The sequence below is a fragment of the Crinia signifera genome, chromosome 12, assembly GCF_055691185.1.
Source record: "Crinia signifera chromosome 12, ASM5569118v1, whole genome shotgun sequence".
Classification (NCBI taxonomy): Eukaryota; Metazoa; Chordata; class Amphibia; order Anura; family Myobatrachidae; genus Crinia; species Crinia signifera.
Genome location: NC_139228.1, coordinates 25,711,696 through 25,736,028, shown reverse-complemented (window position 1 = coordinate 25,736,028; position 24,333 = coordinate 25,711,696). Strand labels below are relative to the sequence as shown.

The window sequence follows — 24,333 nt, the reverse complement described above, 5'->3', positions numbered from 1 at the left end:
GTACCGTACAAGTTGCTCATTATACAGTAACAGCATCTAGGAAGCTACAATTGTGCACAGTACCACTATCTGCCCTGGGGATGCTTTGTAGATCGATGGCTATAATGAAGGATTTCTATTTTTTACAGGGGCCCGGTATATTTTCGGCCGTCCAGCTGGATCTTACTGAACATATTGTGCTGCAGTCTGCGCCTCGAAGTTAAATATATTCACAACTAATTTTTGGCTGCCGTTCAGTTAAAGCACCAGACTTGTTTTGTTCGTCCGGTGGATTCGCATGTGTTCTACGTGTCTGATCAGAATGCTTTCGCTGAACCACTGAAACCAGCACAACCGTCCTGCTTGCCTATATGGTATATAGGGGGGAGGGAACACCGCAGCTTTAGTGGGTTCCAACAGAATAAGGAAAAAAAAAAAAAAAAGCGACCAAGACCATGTTGACCAATTTCTGTTCTACGACAGCCGAATGTTCATTGCGCCGTCATCACTTTTGGAGCGAAGGGTTGCATCACGCAGGGCGGCTGCAGCTTTGTAAATAGGGTCTGCCCCTTTAAATATAGAATCAGGGAAGAAAAAAAAACATGACAGATGGCGCGGAATGGTGAAATGGTGAGTGCTCTTTCCCAGCAGAGGCAAGAGACGTGAAGGAAGGGAACAGAGGATGGTGGAGAGATAGACGAGGGGAGAGAAGAGGGATGGATGTTATAATTAGCTGCAAGTGCCTTAAACATGTCATCAGGGGGAAAGGAGGAGCACTGCGCTGAGTGCTGGTCTTTGAAGTAGGAAGTCCCAGAGATAGCTAGAGGAAACTTGTCAGATCTCACAGGTTTGGAGTATCAGAGATTTCTGTTGAGTTTTACACATCAAACCCACAGTGATCCCCCCTTCATGGATGAATCTCGCTCCGTTGGCCTCTCCAATCTCTACACAGAACACATTATGGCTTCTCTTGAACTGAACATTAGAGTGTGAGCTCTCAGGGGGAAGGATCGTTTGTGGCTGTCGCCGGCGTTCACAGCTGCAGAAAAAAAAAATCAATTCTGCGACTGAGCAAACAAAGTCGCACAGTGAGACTGGTCCGCCAGATTAGAAAAAGTGTCAGCTCATGGGAACAGGCCCGACTCTCCACCTTGTATATTCACACAGTCATAGAATCAAGCTCCAGCATCATGGATGCTTTACTAAGCCTTAAAAAAAAGTGATACGGCGGAGAGAGATAAAGTACCAGCCATTCGGTCCCTAACTGTCATTTTCCAAACACGCCCTGTGATATGACAGGTAGGTGCCGATTGACTCATACTTTATCTCTCTCAGCAACATCACTCTCCAAGACTTAGTACATCTGCCCCTATAAGTCTCTTTAATAAAACGCTGGTCTATTATAGAATAAAACGGTGGTTAAATTCCTCAGTCCAATAATGTCATTAACGGACAAATCGCTGCAGTGACACAAAGTTCCTGCACCCTCTGCCTTCCAGTGAATGAGCAGCCAAGAAGGGCACCCAGGAGATGTTAGGGTCCCACCAAAGGGCAATGAAGCCAATATAAACAGCTCACTCCAAGACCCGGTGTACAATAGTCCGCCTGATGAGGGAACATTTAGCTTAAATCCTAAGTAAGTGGTGTCTTTGTGACTGAGGACTTCCTGCCTCTGTCCCCAAATAAATATGTTTTCTGTGGGCAAAATTGGAGAGCACTTGACGGTGAAAAAATGGGGAAGCTTGAGAGGCTAATTGAGTGAATGGAGAGCTCATTGGAATTAGAGATGAGGGCTCCCCCCCTCCTTCTCCGTGGGCACTTGGGATTGCAGGTCAGCGCATTGTGTGCCCGGAATACCTTTCCCTTCCTGCTGTATAGTTTAATCCAGCTGCATGGGAACAACCAAGACGTGGAATTTTATTTACTAGTTATTGGTGCAAGTCACAACCTTGCTGCAACATACTCCTTTATTAACTACAAATGTAAAAATACTAAAAATGTTATGTTATACTACAATACTACAAAAATCAGCACACAGCTTCCACCAGTCACGCTGACTGGCCCCTTCCTCTAGTTGTGCTGACTTGCCCTTTCCCCCCCCCCCCCCCCCCATTCACGCAGACTTGACCCTTCCCCTAATCGTGCTGACTTTGCCCTTCCCCCCAGTCATGCCACCTTGGCCCTTCCCCCCAGTCATGCCACCTTGGCCCTTCCCCCCAGTCATGCCACCTTGGCCCTTCCCCCCAGTCATGCCACCTTGGCCCTTCCCCCCAGTCATGCCAACTTGGCCCTTCCCCCCAGTCATGCCACCTTGGCCCTTCCCATAGTCACACCACCTTGGCCCTTACCCCAGTCACACCACCTTGGCCCTTCCCCCCCAGTCGCGCCATCTTGGCCCTTCCCCCCAGTCATGCCACCTTGGCCCTTCCCCCCAGTCATGCCAACTTGGCCCTTCCCCCCAGTCATGCCAACTTGGCCCTTCCCCTAGTCACACCACCTTGGCCCTTCCCCCAGTCACACCACCTTGGCCCTTCCCCCATTCACACCACCTTGGCCCTTCCCCCCAGTCACACCACCTTGGCCCTTCCCCCCAGTCAAGCCAACTTGGCCCTTCCCCTAGTCACACCACCTTGGCCCTTCCCCCATTCACACCACCTTGGCTCTTCCCCCAGTCACACCACCTTGGCCCTTCCCCCCAGTCGCGCCACCTTGGCCCTTCCTCCCAGTCGCGCCACCTTGGCCCTCCCCCCAGTCGCGCCACCTTGGCCCTTCCCCTCAGTCACGCCAACTTGGCCCTTCCCCTCAGTCACGCCAACTTGGCCCTTCCCCTCAGTCACGCCAACTTGGCCCTTCCCCCCAGTCGCCCCAACTTGGCCCTTCCCCCCCCAATTGCGCCAACTTGGCCCTTCCCCCCAGTTGTGCCAACTTGGCCCTTCCCCCCAGTCGCAACAACTTGGCCCTTCTCCCCCAGTTGCCCTGAGGTGCAGATCCCTGCGATAACACAAATGGCTGCCTAAATTCCTACCACCAACATTAACTCATCGGGCACAAATGCATACATGAGAAACACACACACTGCAATCTGTATTGGCTACACTGTATCAGTGCACACATAATCACAAACAATTGGGGATCCATATTTCTAATTCCATAGATCTAGACTGTGTGACATTATTCCAGTGTTGGTCACTATAATGTTATCATTATACCTTCAGTTTGTTATTTTCCACTGCTGCAGTATTAGGGGGTGCTACATAAAAAACTAATAACAAAAAGTATCAAGTACAAACCAGGAATCGTTATATCAGACCAGCCCTGATCTAAACATTGTGGAACATGTCACCGGGTATGCATAAAGTATAAACCATTCTCATTGTTGATCTTTTTAACCTTTTAGTATTATACTTTATGAATATCGGTGTAACTATTGCCAGGACAGCCCACGTGGCTCCTACGCGGCCCCATAATATTATATACAGGGGACGGCATTGAGTGACCATATACACTGATGGGGACCACTCATGTTGCTCTACTCATTAGAACACTGCAGACACCTTACTAAAAATCTAAACAATACCTCTCCAATCTTCTGGGGGTGCCAACTCAGAAGAAGCAGCAGCAGAGGCGGCCTTGGGAAAGGAGGGCAGTGCCTCAGGGGTGTGGCCTAGTACTGCCGATCCTTCTCACCCCCAAACCCAAAGTGGATGTGGCCCTTGTAGTTCCACCCTGTGTTTCTATCACAAAGTGTTAAAGGTCTAAGTTGTAAGAAAAGTGCAAAAAAAAATAAACAATTTGTATTATCGATTGTTCATTTGATCATGTTTCCTAACGATAGTATCGCCCAACCTAATGCAACGGGAAAAACTAGTGTAGAGTCAGCCAACTGCGGGCAAATAATTAAGATATACAATTGCTTGAGACAAGTATATGAATCTGTAATACTTTAGAGGAAAAAAAACCTTTTGCACCTGTCTTACCACCTGGCCCTATTTCAACGTTGAAAATGATAGGAGAAATGTTTAAGTGGAGCAATTTGCATATCGAATTCTTTTTAACTTCCGCATTCCAAAAACAGCTTTTAGAGTCAGTACGTGCAGGAGGTGGGGGGTGTTTGGTGTGTCCGGACGACCAATCTCTTGTTTCCCTGAACTTCTCGCATGCGTTCTGTGTCACAAATATCCCTGAAGGATTCACAGAACTGACGGGACAAGTAAAGAGTCATTCTAGGACTCTGCAGGCCTTTGTGAGTGTGGGGAGTATGGCCGGCGTGACAGGGGTTAACGCATCGGCCCCCAGCTGAAGTGATGTAGCAAAGAACAGCTGTGAAGTAATTCTACTAATGATGAGGATAATAAGCACATGGCAGGGTTCAGGGCTTGGCCGCTGAAGCTTCACTGCTCCTGAATAGATAGAAGTCATTAAATACCCTTGATTATCTCTGACCAATATGTAATGGTTTTACAGCCCTTTCAATTAGTCAGCACTTGCCTAGGACTCATTATTTTGCCTTTTCTTAAGTAAGAAGTCCAGCGGTTCAGTGTTCAGTGGAATTTCCGCTCAGCTTAGTGGGCAGAGGCCAATGACCTTGGAAAGAGAGGCACTTCTTTGCCAAAATCAGTTTCCGGTCATATATCGGTCAGCAAAAAATAAATAAAAAACATAAGCTTGGCCGATTTATTTCACCTGCTCCTCTCCTAGTCCGACGACGGAGATCAATATATATCGGATTTCAAAAGTGACATGATGTACCCTCTTCAAATGAACACTAAACACTGCTGGTTCTTCAGAGAAGAACATTCTCAGGAATTATCTGTAGAGCATTGATGGCCAAACCGATCCACAGGCTGCCTGGAAACTATGGTCGTGAGATCCCAAGGACCGGTTTGGCCACCCCTGCTGTAGAACTTTAAGGTGTACACCAAAGCCTACAAAGAGCCAGGCTTCAAAGACAATTCCACTTCAATACTTCCCCACTGAGATATCATTGACACTGTTGAGTATTTCTGTCCATTCCTATTAATAAATTCATTTCATGTAATTGGCTACTTTACGGAGATCTTAATGGGATAAAGGAAGTTTTTAAAAGGGCCAACAATAGTTGTGATCACAGTTCACCTAAAGAGCCAAAAAGAAGTTAAAGGAAAGTATTCTCCCAATGGAAATGAGGCCTTTTACACAACTATGAAGATCTTATAGGAAGCATCCTAATGCAGATTCCTGACAAACACCAGCCATGAATACTTGACAAATCACTTTTTTTTTTTGGTTTATACAGTTGTGTATGGCCTCCATGTGAACGTTCTCACCATGGAACATGAATAATGATTAAAAGAAGTCTACGGTATTTAGCGGAAAACTATATTGAACTATATAAAAGGCATAATAGTCAAAGATCCCTGAATGTTAGGGAGGCTCCTGGAATAGTAGCAAACTCCCGGTCTCCCTGCAGAGTCTAGCAATCTCCCCTATTACACCTTACTCCTAATTATGTAGCTTTTACATATATGGGAAGAAAAAAAAAGCTAAATATCAGATAGATATCGATATATACACATACATATTCAAATGGGATTATAAGTGCTATTCCTGGCATTGGTTATAAGACACAATGGGGCAGATATATTAAGCCGTGGTAACGTGATACAGTGGAAGGTTACAACGCACCAGCCAATCAGCTGCATTTGACAAATTACAGTGAAGAGCTGATTGGCTCGGGCATTATCACCTTTCACTTTATAGCGGTTTTATCACCACTTTATCATGTTACCAGGCTTAATACATCTGCCCCCTTGATCCCTATGGTTACATTCATTTTCAAATAAAGTTTCTTGTGGATGCTTATATGAAACCACATGTGAATGATACACAATATTTGGATGCAAGTCAATTTTAAGTACACGCCAACTTCAACAGTGGCCTTGTAGGTGCTGCTTTCACAATCTCCCTACAATGCTTTGCCAAACATACGCAAGTGTGATCGGAAGATGGGAAAATGACAACTACCACGATACACAACAATGGATACATCACACTTCATCAAGGCAGTGTTTACAGATATTCTCCAAGCATCATTCTTTCTCAACGTGTACGTTTGCAGTTTTCCTCTACAGAATAAGCCCCTCTGGCAACGGGATAGCTGAAATGTGGCTAATGCAAACAAAACCGCCTCTCTGGCTGTGTCCGTTGAGCACAATCGGAACTGCATGTGCTCCGGTGAGCACCGGCAATACAATGAGTTACTGCTGCCTCTCAACACAAGCAAAGCAACAAAACAACAGAGAACACAGGAACTGTGGCTGTAAAAATATGATATTATCATAATTGTCTGCCTAGTGCCTGGCTTCCCAACCGGTGGCTCATATACTCTACCCCAGGAGAACCTTAGGCAGTTACACGGGGTACTTTAACTTGGTAAATGTAACTCAAAACAACAGTTTCCAGAACAAGCAAATATAAAACCGGTCTAAATATATCCCAGCTGCAATTTATTACAATTGTAAAGACATTTGGGGGCACTTGGTAACTAAACAGATGATAAGAGCTGGTGTTCTTTCTTATAGGATCACATTAACACCATAAATACCTTCTTTATAATCCAGGAACTTGCTTATTTACAGCTGCATATGACGGAACACTCTAGTAAGGGCACCGCTGCACCCTTGGGTAAGGTAAGATCTAATGAGTGCACCCGCAGATGACTCCAACGCAACGTTCTATGGACGCCTGCAAACACCTGCTATACATGAGCCTTGCTTTCTTTCTATCTTGGTGATCTGGTCGCAAATGGAGCTAAAATCACGATTGGGCAATGGTGACTTTCTAATTGCAGCTGCCAATGGTAAGTCCACCATATTGCGTAAGACACAACCACCATCGCTTTCGGTGTTGATTGTCACCACGGTCTTTGGAATGTTAAACACAATTCATACTACAGTCAAGGATCATGAGTCAGTGGTGGTCCGAGAGATGGAGCGCGGCGCAGTCCGAAATTCAAACCGGGGAGCAGCACTCACTTCTGCACCAACATCGTTGGGCGGGACTCACTGGCAGTGGGTGTGGCTCTCCTATATGAATTTTGGACTTTGCTGCTTCCCCTCCTCTGGAGCCACCACTGATCACGACTGTTCCTTGGGGCACCCTGGCTAACAGACTCTTCATGAAGAATGAATGGAATGTTGCAGCACTGGGCAGTGCGCCCCCAAAACAGCCATGCAAGTGCACTTCGTATAGGCTTCTTTGATGTGCGGAATACAGGCAAAACACTAGTGGGTAAATGAAGCTTGAGACTCACCGTTAGATGTTGGAAGAGCCACGCCCGCATAATATTTGTCGCTACTTTGGGGAATATGCCTCGTTTCTTTTGTCTCTTTTTGTCCTTGTCTGGGTCATCATCGTCCCCTGTGCCGGGAGAAGCCACACTGTTATCTAATACATCCCCTGCATAATGAGAAAGAGAGAGATATTGACCTCATCAGAGAAATGTCACTCTATCAGTCATGCAACCTGTCTCCCTACACCGCTCTGCATTGGTACCATTACACTGTATTAACAGAACCTCAACATGGTTCAGTGCCACAGTCGATATGTGTGCGTCTACCTGAAGTACATCTTATAACCCTTTGCCTGAGGACACTGCACTGACAGGGACCGGGTAGCCATAAATATGCCTGTAGTATACAGTAATTTCATTACTGCCAAGTGTACTAGTACATTCTCTGTACCTTACTAGCAAAGGTTGTAAGATTACCAGGCTTCCTTCCCCTGCAGCGTCCTTACACCTCCCGCCAATCAATTCAGTCTGTGACTCAAATACAATGTCCTTGATGCCTGGCATGATAGCTACACAACAGCTACCCTTGCATCATGGAAGATGACCGGCCAAGTCATATGGTGGTAGTGGCGAAATTGCTGAAAGACACTCTGAGGGGAAGAACTATCAAACCTTGTAGAGAGACCAAGTACAGACCAATCTGCTCCTAACTATAATTTTACAGGCTGTGTTTGAAAAATGACTGAAAGCTGATTGATTGGTACTTTAGGGTCCAGTTACTATGCCTTGTAGAGAGAGATAAAGGGGGTATTCAATGTCTTTCCACTGTTGGAAATATCTGCAGTTAAGGTATTAAATCCCCCCCGGCACTTGCCTGCCACAGACCCGCCTCCCTGTGAAGGCAAGTCTGTATTGTCGGAAACGGATGAGTTTCCACCAATCCACAGATTTTCCAACACTCAACAGCCGGAACATTGAATTCCAACTGTCGGAAGAACCAAAAACGGCCAGGAAAAATGTTCCAACACTCAGAATCCAGGATTGAATACCCCATACTGGCCAATCTGCTCCTAACAGTCATGATATAGGCTGTGCTTGGAAAATGACAGGAGCTGGTTGGCTAGTACTTTACCTCTCTCCAATGCTTAGTAAATACGCTCTTGTATGTCTTGCTCTACTTACTCTCTCCACCTTATCACTCTTCAATGCTTAGTAAATAGAGTCCGATCTCTCTCTCTCTCCAAGGTTTGCTACATCTCCCTCTTAGTACCGGTCATGTCAATAACCAACAAGGTCAGTAGATGAATGAAGCATCATGGGAGATGTAGTTCTGTGACTAAAGCTGTGTACACACGGTGCGATTTGGTCGCTGAGCGATTTTGGCTTAAAATCGCTCAGCAATAAATTGCTTAGTGTACTGGCAATATCTCTCAGCAATATATCTCTCAGCAATATCTTGCTCAGTGTACTGTTTTCATCAGCGACCAGCAATTTTGGCTGAAAATTGCAAGCTCTTCTGTCTCATTCTGTCTCTACCTCATTTTGACTAGAAATCGCTGGTGCACAGAGCATTGTACAACAGCGACTACCAATTTTTAGCCATAATCGGAGGAGCATGCTCCTGCGACCAGCGACCATTAAGGGCTGGCAGCGGGAGCGCACTCCCAGCAATTTATCTCCCACAGAACATGGAATACACTGGCAATATGGTCGCTGAGCGACCATATTGCCAGCAATATGTGCTTAAAATCACCCCGTGTGTACACAGCTTTAGGCAAACTGACTCTCCAAGTTGTATTTTGCTACTTGGCAAACATTACATTTGGATTAGCGGTATACATGAGTTAAGAAATACTGTGTGTAGCTAGTCTAAATGGGCGGAGCTACAAATAACAAGAAGCATGTTGATTACTGGAAGCCATATTTATACGAGAGGCTGCAGGTGCCCCAGCTTAGAGCGTCAGCACTGCGGCCTAGCACGCTGCTGACGAATAGGGAACGGATGAACGGTGCGTGCCGTGCCAGCGCTGAAACAGTTAAAATTAACAGAAAAAAAAAAAGATACACTCGTCAATGCCAGTGTGCCAACTTAATCAGAAGTTTCCATCACCCAATCTTGCTCTTTTGTGCTTTTCCATGCCATTAATTGTGCATTAGCAAAAATCATTCACTTTTAAGAGCCTTGCTTATTTTTTTCGCCCTGCGGCTCCGATGCCTTGAAAGCAATGCCTGCAGGGCGTGTGAATTATGTATCTGAAAAACCCTGCTGCCGGGGCAATACTGGCCCCCACCTTCGGGAAAATTTATACTGCCACGTCTTCCCCTTTTTGGGAAGGCATCAATCAATGCAGGCCGGATATAATACTCTCATGCATTAATATTTGAACTAATAACTTTAAGGGGGGGTGGGGGGGGGTTGCATGGCAGCTAGGGTTAGACAGAGAGGCAAGATACTTGTGGGATAATCAAATGCAAAATAAATGAAGATAAGGAGGACACTCTGCTTTGGATGGATGACTTCTTTTTTCATCTTGCACATCATTAGCCTACAGCCACACGAAAGAGAAATGGGGAAAGGGAAGGGGGGGCTGAGTGCTCCCCTGCTGGCCCCTGACAAGCTGCATGTCCGAGGGACTGATGTAAGAGCAGAATTGACATTAATTAGCCCCATACAGCTATAAATCTAAGGCCGAAGCATGTCCCAGGAAAACTTTACATGATAAACTTTTGGAGTGATCTACGGCATCCCCAGGAAATGTCCATAAAGGCAGGGACAACTTTCTTTTAGGCAGAACTTTAAGCGCTTGTCCGACTGGGAGTTGCAAAGAAGAAGTGAACGGAATAGGTGTCTGTGTCAGTATGTCTGTCTGCCGCCGCTCTGAACATGCCAACAACACGACAAGCTCATACAATGATCTGTGAGGTCAGAATGTGAATGGCAGAGAGAATGAGTATATCGCTATGCATGGCTAACAGGCAAACAATCATGGAATATGGATAAAACGTCTAGAGCGTATAGTTCTATGAGCGCATTGCAGTTATATGCAGCAAATGTTACATAGTGATGTGTACATACATCCGCCGGAGGCGTGTTGTAGGCCCCTTCTGTCACTGTTGTGTGCTGATTTTTGCCGCACAATCGCAGAAGTCCATACCACGAAGACATTAGCCAACTATAGACCTCATATATTCCATTATCTACGTACATTTACATGTCTTCTATACTACCTGACTGTATACTCATAGATCTCAGTCACTATACGATACACCTACTCCCATCTCAGTCACTATACCATACACCTACTCCCATCTCAGTCACTATACCATACACCTACTCCCATCTCAGTCACTATACCATACACCTACTCCCATCTCAGTCACTATACCATACACCTACTCCCATCTCAGTCACTATACCATACACCTACTCCCATCTCAGTCACTATACCATACACCTACTCCCATCTCAGTCACTATACCATACACCTACTCCCATCTCAGTCACTATACCATACACCTACTCCCATCTCAGTCACTATACCATACACCTACTCCCATCTCAGTCACTATACCATACACCTACTCCCATCTCAGTCACTATACCATACACCTGCTCCCATCTCAGTCACTATACCATACACCTACTCCCATCTCAGTCACTATACCATACACCTACTCCCATCTCAGTCACTATACCATACACCTACTCCCATCTCTGACTCAGTGACCATACCCAACACATACTCCCATCTGTCTCAGTGACCATACCCAACACCTTGTCCCATCTCAGTCACTATACCCAACACATACTCCCATCCCAGTCTCAGTTACCATACCCAACACGTACTCCCATCTCAGTCTCAGTGGCCATACCCAACACCTACTTCCATCTCATTCTCAGTTACCATACCCAATACCTACTCCCATCTCAGTCACTATACCCAACACCTACTTCCATCTTATTCTCAGTGACCATACCCAACACCTACTCCATCTCAGTGACCATACCCAATTCCTACTCCATCTCAGTCTCAATGACTATACCCACATGCACTCATGTATCAGTGACCATACCCAACACCTACTCCATCTCAGTCTCCAGTGACCCTACCAAACACCTGTTCCCATCTCATTGACCATACCTAGCACCTAAAAGAAACACCTACTACTGCCTCACCATCCAAATACCAAGCCAAATAGGATGTATCAAAGTATGGGATACGTATTGCTATAGGGCAGTCCCTTTGTGCTGCTGGACTTCCCTTTTTTATTTTAGTTTTTTAACCAAGAACCTACACTGCAGTCTGATGAAGAGTGACGGACCGCTGCAATATGACTCTCTGACTATTGAACCAACAATCCACAAAGTAACATCGCTGCCCACGTTCGAACTAACAGTACAAAGATGAAACTGCTCTGTTAGGACAGAGAAGGTGTTAAAAATATAAAAAGCAGGGCAGCCGTAGGTGTGAGCTTCTTCACCTTCCCCAATCATTTATTGTGAAACAGAAAAATGAGAATAAGTTGAATAAATAAGAGCGTATTCTGCTGAATAGAACACATGCATACATATCTAGTGTTTCAAGAAAAGGTTAACAAAGCACATTCCTTTTCTGCAGCAGAACCAGGATTAAATCTTCTGCTCAGGCACAGACCTGGAGTGCTGGGAATTGTGGGTTCATCCTATTAGAGCCTTAGTTCCTATGTAAATGTGCAAATGCACACCCATGTATATACATTATATATTCTCCTTCTCTCTTAATGCGCACCCTTCTCCACAGTGCCAAGGAACAGCCTGAGGGCAAATTCTCCCAAACAGTAATGGCTTTTGACTGCTCCCTGGCAACCCTAGGCTGCTGTAACCTGGGTGGATGTGATTGTGCGAGGCCCAGTAACCGGCGGCTGCTTCATCAGCTGTTTGTGTGACACAGATGGGGAGAAGGCTACGGAGAGAGGCTATTACAGAGCTAAGCTCGGAAACCTCTGGGACCTCAGGACTGGAGCTGCAGCACTTCTTAAAAGACAAAAGTGTGTGTGCGAGTGTAACTGCATGCCTGTGAGCGGCTGAGGGCAGCGCACTACCAATATTCAGGGCACTACAATGTCCAGCAGGGAATCCCTCAAATACGGACCACCATAAAATATCAGCACACCCTATGGGTCCAGAGCTGAGAGGGGCCACCTTCCCTGTCACAGTTACATGTGTTATATACAGGGGTGTAGCTACCATAGGTGCAGGGAGTGCAGCTGCTATGGGGCCCAGAGCTGAGAGGGGCCACCTTCCCTGTCACAGTTACATGTTTTCTATACAGGGTGTAACTACGATAGGTGCAGGGAGTGCAGCTGCTATGGGGCCCAGAGCTGAGAGGGGCCACCTTCCCTGTCACAGTTACATGTGTTATATACAGGATGTAGCTACCATAGGTGCAGGGAGTGCAGCTGCTATGGGGCCCAGAGCGGAGAGGGGCCACCTTCCCTGTCACAGTTACATGTGTTATATACAGGGTTGTAGCTACCATAGGTGCAGGGAGTGCAGCTGCTATGGGGCCCAGAGCTGAGAGGGGCCACCTTCCCTGTCACAGTTACATGTGTTATATACAGGGTGTAGCTACCATAGGTGCAGGGAGTGCAGCTGCTATGGGCCCAGAGCTGAGAGGGGCCACCTTCCCTGTCAGTTACATGTGTTATATACAGGGTTGTAACTACCATAGGTGCAGGGAGTGCAGCTGCTATGGGGCCCAGAGCTGAGAGGGGCCACCTTCCCTGTCACAGATACATGTGTTATATACAGGATGTAGCTACCATAGGTGCAAGGAGTGCAGCTGCTATGGGGCCCAGAGCTGAGAGGGGCCACCTTCCCTGTCACAGTTACATGTGTTATATACAGGAGTGTAGCTACCATAGGTGCAGGGAGTGCAGCTGTTATGGGGCCCAGAGCTGAGAGGGGCCACCTTCCCTGTCACAGTTACATGTGTTATATACAGGGTGTAGCTACCATAGGTGCAGGGAGTGTAGCTGCTATGGGGCCCAGAGCTGAGAGGGGCCACCTTCCCTGTCACAGTTACATGTGTTATATACAGGGTGTAGCTACAATAGGTGCAGGGAGTGCAGCTGTTATGGGGCCCAGAGCTGAGAGGGGCCACCTTCCCTGTCACAGTTACATGTGTTATATACAGGGGTGTAGCTACCATAGGTGCAGGGAGTGCAGCTGCTATGGGGCCAGAGCTGAGAGGGGCCACCTTCCCTGTCACAGTTACATGTGTTATATACAGGGTGTAGCTACCATAGGTGCAGGGAGTGCAGCTGCTATGGGGCCCAGAGCTGAGAGGGGCCACCTCCCCTTTCACAGTTACATGTATTATATACAGGGGTGTAGCTACCATAGATGCAGGGAGTGCAGCTGCTATGGGGCCCAGAGCTGAGAGGGGCCACCTTCCCTGTCACAGATACATGTATTATATACAGGGGTTTAGCTACCATAGGTGCAGGGAGTGCAGCTGCTATGGGGCCCAGAGCTGAGAGGGGCCACCTTCCCCATCACAGTTACATGTATTATATACAGGGGTGTAGCTACCATAGGTGCAGGGAGTGCAGCTGCTATGGGGCCCAGAGCTGAGAGGGGCCACCTTCCCTGTCACAGTTACATGTGTTATATACAGGGTGTAGCTACTAGAGGTGCAGGGAGTGCAGCTGCTATGGGGCCCAGAGCGGAGAGGGGCCACCTTCCCTGTCACAGTTACATGTGTTATATACAGGGGTGTAGCTACCATAGGTGCAGGGAGTGCAGCTGCTATGGGGCCCAGAGCTGAGAGGGGCCACCTTCCCCATCACAGTTACATGTGTTATATACAGGGGTGTAGCTACCATAGGTTCAGGGAGTGCAGCTGCTATGGGGCCCAGAGCGGAGAGGGGCCACCTTCCCTGTCACAGTTACATGTGTTATATACAGGGGTGTAGCTACCATAGGTGCAGGGGGTGCAGCTGCTATGGGGCCCAGAGCTGAGAGGGGCCACCCTCCCTGTCACAGTTACATGTGTTATATACAGGGGTGTAGCTACCATAGGTGCAGGGGGTGCAGCTGCTATGGGGCCCAGAGCTGAGAGGGGCCACTTTCCCTGTCACAGTTACATGTGTTATGTACAGGGGTGTAGCTACCATAGATGCAGGGAGTGCAGCTGCTATGGGGCCCAGAGCTGAGAGGGGCCACCTTCCCTGTCACAGATACATGTATTATATACAGGGGTTTAGCTACCATAGGTGCAGGGAGTGCAGCTGCTATGGGGCCCAGAGCTGAGAGGGGCCACCTTCCCCATCACAGTTACATGTATTATATACAGGGGTGTAGCTACCATAGGTGCAGGGAGTGCAGCTGCTATGGGGCCCAGAGCTGAGAGGGGCCACCTTCCCTGTCACAGTTACATGTGTTATATACAGGGTGTAGCTACTAGAGGTGCAGGGAGTGCAGCTGCTATTGGGCCCAGAGCGGAGAGGGGCCACCTTCCCTGTCACAGTTACATGTGTTATATACAGGGGTGTAGCTACCATAGGTGCAGGGAGTGCAGCTGCTATGGGGCCCAGAGCTGAGAGGGGCCACCTTCCCCATCACAGTTACATGTGTTATATACAGGGGTGTAGCTACCATAGGTTCAGGGAGTGCAGCTGCTATGGGGCCCAGAGCGGAGAGGGGCCACCTTCCCTGTCACAGTTACATGTGTTATATACAGGGGTGTAGCTACCATAGGTGCAGGGGGTGCAGCTGCTATGGGGCCCAGAGCTGAGAGGGGCCACCCTCCCTGTCACAGTTACATGTGTTATATACAGGGGTGTAGCTACCATAGGTGCAGGGGGTGCAGCTGCTATGGGGCCCAGAGCTGAGAGGGGCCACTTTCCCTGTCACAGTTACATGTGTTATATACAGGGGTGTAGCTACCATAGATGCAGGGAGTGCAGCTGCTATGGGGCCCAGAGCTGAGAGGGGCCACCTTCCCTGTCACAGATACATGTATTATATACAGGGGTTTAGCTACCATAGGTGCAGGGAGTGCAGCTGCTATGGGGCCCAGAGCTGAGAGGGGCCACCTTCCCCATCACAGTTACATGTATTATATACAGGGGTGTAGCTACCATAGGTGCAGGGAGTGCAGCTGCTATGGGGCCCAGAGCTGAGAGGGGCCACCTTCCCCATCACAGTTACATGTGTTATATACAGGGGTGTAGCTACCATAGGTTCAGGGAGTGCAGCTGCTATGGGGCCCAGAGCGGAGAGGGGCCACCTTCCCTGTCACAGTTACATGTGTTATATACAGGGGTGTAGCTACCATAGGTGCAGGGGGTGCAGCTGCTATGGGGCCCAGAGCTGAGAGGGGCCACCCTCCCTGTCACAGTTACATGTGTTATATACAGGGGTGTAGCTACCATAGGTGCAGGGGGTGCAGCTGCTATGGGGCCCAGAGCTGAGAGGGGCCACCTTCCCTGTCAAAGGAACACGCACTATATATACATTTGTCACCATTTGGTAGTACATAGGAGCCATTACAAACTTTCGCTATGAGGAGTACAAATATCTAATTATGCCCCTGATACCAACGAGGTGGTGTGTGTGTACCTGGGGAAATCAGTAGCAGCGATAATTCGATTTTGACGGTTCGACCCGTCGGATTCCGTAAATCATAGCAAATATCGTCCAGTGTGTACCCAACTTATGTCACTTTATTGCCCCAAATTGAACCTGGTTTATTTACTATTTAACTTTTGCAATTAGTTTTGAATGAGTCTGAACCCTTGTCAGTATCCAGTTTGTAATTCCAGGTTACTGAGTTTGGACAGTAAATGGGAAAACAGGAAGCAGCCCGGTAAGTTCTAGGTGAAATCTCTCCTGAAATAAGGTATGCAGTTCCCAGGCAGCGGAATACCTGTGGGTGACGCATTGCAGGGCTGGGTAAACATGTCTTTGCGTGTATCCACTGAAACATAGGAGGGAAGGGCGGACTGCTGTAATCCTGCGCGAACTCCTGAAAGGAGCAGGGGTGTAACACCTTCTAAGAAAAGCTTTGTAAACAAAGAATTGTAAGATTTGCACCTAGTGGCACGTTTCCCTCTGTTACACAATATTTTATTTTTACTACACATGATGGGTCTGATAAGGATGGTCCATGATATATATAAATAATTTATTTAGTCTGTCCACTAATCAGTTAGGTAATCTGGTTTGATACGAAATCCCAGCGGTCGGAATCCCGGCGTTCAAAATCCAGACGCCGGAATCCCAACAAGGGGGGATGTGGATCACCCCCCTTGCGGGCTCGGTGCCTCGCTGTGCTCGGCACACTAATTTCTTCTCCCTCTATGGGTGTCGTGGACACCCATAGAGGGAGAAAGTGTTGGGATTTCGGCGGTCGGGATTTTGAACGCCGGGAATCCGACCGCCGGGATTATAACTGCATCCCGGGTAATCACTGTATACTATAACCAAACAGAATCTAAATGACATAACACCAACATACCTGCTTAGAGGATTTTATTTATGTCCAAGCATTTTTATTTATCACTGATTTTTCTAATCGTTATGATTTTTATTTTCGCTAACGTCCTTTGGTTGCGCAGTTGATTGCCCCGTGCTGTGGGACGTTTAATAATACACAGGCCCCTATAAACCATATACTATTTTAGCACTTGTGTGAGATTTTGAGCACACACACACATACTATAGTTACATTATAAAATAACAGGGTCTATATACCAGCACTTATGGGCGATAATGGAAGGAGAGCGCAGACAGATAATCCCCACCCACACGTGTACCCGGACAGATACAATGAGAAAGTGGAGTGTGGGCGGGGGCTAGTGTCCACCCACACCCCGCCCGGGTCCTGCTGTGCCGGTCAGCCAGGACATGTTAGAGGAAAACGTGCCTGTGATTTGCCGCTGACCTACAGACGTTGACATGCAACGTTTACTGACTGTGTGGGTTTTGGGACACTGGAGAGGAGGGGTGACCGCTGTACCTCATTCACACTCAAAAGAGCACTAGAAGAAACCCCCCCTCAGCTTTTCCAAAGCTTACACCGGTTTCAAACACCCAACCCCCCCAGGGGGACAAATGTAAAAAAAAAAAAAAAAAAAAAGGATTGGGGGAGAGACCAGAGAAGAAAAGGGTTTTATTCGGCTTTTTGTCCCAGACTTTTCAGGCGGTATAAGAAGCATTTAGCACATTCATTCCCCAAATGGTTCGGGAGCTAGAAGCTGCGGGAAACAGCCTCATTGTTAATTCAGAGCTATTTACACAGACTATCTGGTGAAGGGACCCCGTGTTTTGCACTGAAAAGGGTTTTCATTCAAAGTACCTAAGAGGGAACGGCATTAGAGGTAGCAAGGCCCCACACCAACCCAAAATTATCATTGGCACACACTGACCTAACAATAACAAGGCCTCACACAGACCTAATAATGCAAAGGCCTCACACAAAAATCATTGTCGCCTCACACCACCCCCAAAATCAAAAGGGTCTTCGATAATTTGGCCTCTAGATCAGGGAATGATCATCCCCAACTCCTTATAATGACCCCAGCTTATTGTGTGTCCTGTGATTACCTCACCTGAGGCCCTCACAGTAACCTTTTATACGCCTCCGAAGGGCTCGTTCACTATTACTTAATCGTAGAAGGCGATGTGCCTGATCAATGTCACTTGTGAGAAAAACTAGGCCGCAAATGTACTAACAGCTGCAAACAACTAGGCACATCACAATACAATGGAACTCTATGTCACCTCTCAGGGTATATCCCTAAGACGCACAATGGCATAACACCGCAGTTATTATCGAATATGCATAGGTCGAAAACACTTAAAATGCACTGATCCATCTAAGTTTCTCTAATTAGGAGATAAATCTGCAATATATAGACTGTACCCTTAGTACATAGATTGTCCCACTGATACGGCATTTATTATTTATGTTTCAGAATGCAACAACAGACATGGAAAATTATTCTGTGATATTTTTATGGCGCCACAAGGGATCAGCAGCGCCCAGGACATAAACGAATACTCAAAACAGTGACTTACAGTTGAAGACAATAGAGGACAAGTATGTAGTACATAACCATAGCTGAGGACGCTGTAATAAAGTATCAGGGTGGCAGAAAACAACAGGACTTGGTGCCATTGAAGATGGTTTAAGCAAGAGAAGGAAAGAAAATGAGGGAGGAGGGCCCTGCTCGTGAGAGCTTACATTCTAAAGGGGAGGGGCAGAAAGACAGGGGTAGAAATGTGTGAGGAAATGAAAACTAGTATTTATTATAGTGCAATGCCAAAGTAAAAGAGTACTAATGACTGGCCTAAATGACTAGGTTGGATGCATAAAGACATACTGGTAGTCCCCACATGCAGCACTTGTTTCTCAGGTCAGTCTTGGATTTTGCCATTGGAAAAAAACTAACAACAAGTAAATGTTTATTTTTCTTGAAGTCAGATTACTGGGGCATCTGGATTAACAGGATTAGTGGAAGTAGTCAATTAAGTAACTGTTCGACTGAACGTGACACTCAGAGCAAGCACGCAATAGTAATTACAGGCAGAGGACAGTACATGATATGTATTTATTGTACCTAGAAGGACTGCATACCCTTTAAATAACATAAGGATCAAGGATAATTCTTTTGTGGGGGTGTACTTAGGGTACCACCACCATTTTTTTGGTCTAATTTAGAATTTTTTTAACTAGTTCCACAAACAGGAAGAAACATAATTGCTGATTTATTAAAACTCCTCTCCGGGAGAGAAAACACCACAGGCAACTTTAAGGGGTAGGGCCATCACTTAGCCCTACCTTCTTAAAACAGAGCTGCAGTTCCCGGGTCATATCAACCCGTCTTGGAAACGGGTGGTATGCGGGAGATCAACACTCTTCTTCAAGGGGTGTAGGGGACATTCCGAAAATGGGGAGCCTCCCGCAGCTTCCAGGAGAGATAGATGCGGGAAGAAATCTGTGAAATGATTTCAGCAGTGGATAATATAAGCATCGGCACACTGATTGGACACTATTAGAAGTACTGTATCAACTTTCAATGATAAAAAGACACTGAAATCACCCACCAACACCTCTAAACTCCAATAAAAAACATACACCTCTACCAACAGAATTCCTCCAAAGGCAACGTGGACCGGGATACAGAATTATATTGAATGGCATTTTATTCAGCAGATGTTGGTCAGTAAGATTATTTTACCAGTAAATACAGTAATACGACATAAATAATAATAATAAATGATGATGATGATGATAAAACACGCCATATTATAACAATAATGAGGGTGTAGCCAAGTCGCACACAAAATGCAATTCATTAACAAACAATAAAAATGAAATAAAATGGTAAAATCGGAAAGGGTTACTGCGGGAATTATAACTATTGTGCGCTTGGAAGACAGATGGAGGAGCGTGTAAGAGCTGCGCATGTTTTTTCTCTGTGGCTGGCAGAGCTGATGCCCGGGAAGACCAGATATGTGAATGTAACATGTCACCATCTTGCGCGGTGCTAATTTGAAAGCTGCACATTGCAGACCTGTCCGTGTCATCACAGGCCCTAGAGCGAAGGGGAACGATACTGCAGACTGCTAGCTTTGTTGTGCCGCATAAAGTGCTGCGCAATTCGACGGCGCGGCGCAGAGTACATATAGGACATAATTCAGTACCGCTTGCTAAGTGGCGGTCATTTGCTGCTTAGAGATCGGCTTAATCATTCTCCCCATGGGAAATAAAAGTGACAACCAATCAGATTCCACCTATTGTCTTCTAGAAGCTGCTAATTAAATGAGAAGTACAATCTGATTGGTTGTTATGGGCAACATCCCATCTTCAATAGAATTCGCATCATAGTAAATTTACCCCAAAGTATGCTGCATCGGAGGAGAGGAATGCCCCAGGGGATTGTGGGTCCAGAATGAATCCTGCATACGCAGTTGGATGTGAGATGTTGCATGGAGCTTTGGGTTTCAATGTGTGGTACTATATGTATTATTGTTCATCTGCAGTTCTAGACTGCAGAGTCTTCAGTATGGAACAAGCGAGTCTTCAGAAGAGAATTTCTTTGATGGGGAACTTCAAGGTGAAGGACTGAGGCTCTAGAACACAGGAGGGGAGAATAGGTTTTCTCCTGGCAGGACCAGAACAACAATGCGGCGGATGGAGTTGCAGCTCCAGGCCCAACATAAATACAGGCCCATCATCATTACAGCATGATGACCACCAGCTGGCCACATGTTTGGCCATAAAACAGAAGTGTTCAAGAGTATTCCTATATTCCACACCAAATCTTAGTACTTTTATATAAGTAGGGAGACACTGGGGTTTATTGTGTATGGGTTCCACAAGCCTACATGGCATCGTCCTCACCTCCTCCACACCCTTGAACATTTTCAGCTCCATGAGGCCCTCAACCTGGCCCTTGCTCCTGGGGCCCGTCCCTAAAGACCTCTATACTGTCAGCAACAACTTATCTCTGAGACATCTCTGCAGCTCTCTGCAATAAAAACCCTTTAATGGGACGCTAATTTCTCATTTTTAGTGACCTCTCAGTGCAGCATTATGCACAGTTATCACTCAGATTCTATTAAAGCAGAGACTAATGTCCATCTAAGTCCCAGCTCTCAGATTCAACTCTGCTGGCTCTGCACAACGAACAATCCCCAGCTCCTGGTAATGTTCTGCTCTGGTCCCCGGTGAGGCATTGCTGCAAACACCGGCTCATGACCATTCAACCCCATGTACACTCTCAAGACTGCGGCCTTAAAGAGCTAGCATCGGTGATATAAAGGGAACGCCGAACATTGACATTATGTGCCGCGGGATTATAATACAGCCTAATATTTGGTATAAAAAAAAATTAATTTGTCATTTTACTGCACGGTTTATTATTAAATGTACCAACTACACACAATAACGTTACTGGTGAATGAATAGGGAATGCTCCCATAATTACTGGCTCGGCCTAAGGGGAAAAAAACATTGTAGGTGACAGGAAGCGGGTATGAGTCGGCACATATTATGGTTGACATACAATGGGTCGACCACAGAAGGGTAAAAGATATATGTCGACACATGAAATAGGTCAACATGCCTAAGGTCGACAGGGTTGGAAGGTTGACACATGTATTGGGTCTAAAATGGCTAGGCCGTCAGAAATGGTCAACATGCGTCTTTCTTTTTTTTTTTGACCAAATGACGACATAGTCGACATGGACACCGTTAAAGCGTACCATGTCCCCTCGCATGGCTCGCCTTGCAACACTCCAAACAGTATTCTCTTCTCCCTCCAGGCCCTATATAGGCACAAAAAAAAACATTGTCGAACTAAAGCTTGTGTCGACGTTCCAACCCTCAGAAAAGTGGTTTGTTCACCAAAAAGCGCTACCTTGGAATGTTCCAACCCTGTCGACCTTAGCCACATCAACATATTTCATGTGTCGACTCAATGCATGTCGACCGTATATGGGTCGACCTAATGGCCGTACTATCAAGCTGCATTAGCACCTAGGAGAAGATTAATCTTGGGTCCCTATTTGACCCCGCGGGCTTCTCTGTAAGTGTAGAGTATATTATTGGTATCTGGATGAGAGGGCTACATTGACACCAAAAAAAGCTACAAATTTCATGTTGACTTTTTCCAGTGTCTACTTTTTGTCATTGTTCACCTTGTGCTCATCGACCTAGACACTGTAACCCTTTGCTCTACACCCTAAGTTGTTATTACTCGGGCATAGCACTGTTTCTCATACAAGCCTGAGGAAGTAGAGGAGGAGGAGGAGGAGGAGGAGTGAGACGACCAATCAGAAAATGCAATGAACAGATTGTGGCTTGTGATTGGCTCTTATCCTCACCACTTCCCCCGTCACTTCCATTTAAAAATAAAATAATAAAAACCAGTAAGCAGATGAGGAACTTAATGGATTTGTTGGATCTACATGATAGCACAGCTCAGTGGAAACGGCTGCATTCAGCCGGCCCCGGGGCCCCTACTGAAGGGCACCTTAGGAAAATATTTTCCCCAGTGGTCGGCTTTGCACAAATTTGTTGTATTTGTGTAAGTCCAAGCAACCAATTAGTAGAAGTACATAGGATAAGTAGGATAACGCTAGAGTCAACGTCTCTCAATTTAAGAAAATAAACAACAAATTCAAAACAAATGTTCGGTCTGATGTCAGGTCTTACGTCCCCGGAGTCAGGAGGCCAAAGGCGTTATCTCCCCCATCAGACCGTACCTGCTGCAGTATGCAGGTAACACGATCTGACCTGTTGTGACCTTTCCAGAAAATGACGCATTATTCAATTTCTACTAAAAATATTCCCAGCTCGCGAAACCCGGGACCTCTAAAAATGCATCAATGTCGCTCTTGCCGCCACTGCCAAGTCCACACATGCACGCCGCAACCAGGCATTAATAACTTCAGCCTAATAGTCAGATTTTACCTTCTAAAATAACTTTTTTATTTTTTTTGCTGTGTGGCTTTATGCCTGATCCTTTCTTAAAGACGATGGTGCCTGTTTGGGACACAGCCTGCGGCTACAACTCAAAACCTCCTGAATAGAGCATTTTGTTATCAGCATTATCAAAGAATGCGGCTAGAACAACTGGCAGTGCAATCAGCGCACCATTGCTGGCTACAGTTACCTCATTACATCGCTATTTAAAGGGATTTCTGACAAATGAATAGTTTCTGGTTTTTACTTGGTCAGAAACCCTGGTTAACCCCTTCCCACCTGCGATACATTCCTTGCTGCAGTCCTGCCAGTAAGTGGTCGGGTCCTGCTCCGAGCGCTGGCACTGGTTAGCACTGGAATGTGCAATGCCATATCAGGCCAGGTTAGTGCCAGGCATGGGTGAGGAATTTCTGATACTGTTCAAATGATGACGGAACCATCTGCATATCGTTAGTAACCGTAGTACATTGCTTACAAACATAAATCAGGCGCAAAGTAACTGTCTCTGGAACAAACCATGTTTCCATTCAAGGGGAGCAAATGCATTTATGTTTTCTGTGCAGGGTAAATACGGGCTGCTTTTGCATGTAGCCCAATAATGTTATACAGCTGTATTTTTCTACTGCAATTTAGATTTCAGCATGGGTACATGCTCCAGGAGCGATATCGGTAATGATATCACCAGAGCTCACTGACAAACTGAACTGAGATTTTTCAGTGACGGTGCCCCACTAATCGTGCGATTGTTAAAGATATAGGCAAAATTGTACTGAATTTTTTTTAGACGATGGCGGGGGGGGGCATTCTTAAAGGACTAATGTGTATACACTGAACGATATGCACAATTATATCGGTAACAATATCGTTATCGGCATATCGGTTGAACATATCTTGATTTGTGTACGTACTTTAATTGTGTGCATGTTACATCTGCCCCATCTGCAGTGCAGCATGGTTTTTCCAGTTACTTCCTTTTTTGTTTTACTTACAAACATAAAAATCGAGCACAGAGTAACATTTGCCTAAACTGTATAATATCAGTGTAAGCCTGTTGCAGTGTTATTTGGAAAATAGGCTGCGGGCGAAAAATATTAGCAAAAAATAAAAAAGTACCGTACAACAGTTTCTATGCTGCCCCTTGTACAGTGCTACATTGTGGGCCTATATTGTAAATACAGAACGACACTAGCTGCACAGCTAAATTGCAGCCTCTGGAATAATGAGTTCTACCATTTGCAAGCTTGCTGGTCTTTTCCCACAAGCCCAGCTCCGGGGGATCATACTGCATATGAGCAGTTCAGTTTTTAACAGTCTATTTTCTACATTTGGAAACAAGCAGTGGCACCACAAGGCTGATGCAGGCAGCACCCAGATGTCACCCTCTGATGGGGTGACACCAAAATGCTGACTCTTCCTCACTGACAGGAGCCTGTTGCTGCTCTGTGACACTGTGAGCAGCTTCTGGCTCCTGTCACTGAGGAAGAGCCGGCAGTGCAGGTGGAGTCTCTGGGGGGGGGGGGCAACCCAGCATCTCTGGGGATGCTGGATGCACACCCCAAGTGATTAAAAAAAATGGGGTCAGATCAGGAGGATACACACCTTCCC

The 24,333-nt window shown here is 46.4% G+C and overlaps 1 protein-coding gene across 9 annotated transcripts in view; it reads right to left on the bottom strand.

Moving 5' to 3' along the window:
• The window catches only part of MEIS2 (Meis homeobox 2), a 158,370-nt gene that overhangs the window by 54,457 nt on the left and 79,580 nt on the right, over positions 1–24,333 (bottom strand). For 7 of the 9 annotated variants that reach the window (XM_083166838.1, XM_083166843.1, XM_083166840.1 and 4 more), the window contains one exon: positions 7,271–7,416. In XM_083166838.1, the coding sequence (XP_083022964.1) occupies positions 7,271–7,416 (146 nt within the window). The remainder of the gene's footprint in view (positions 1–7,270; positions 7,417–24,333) is intronic. The other 2 variants (XM_083166841.1, XM_083166839.1) reach the window with 1 other exon arrangement.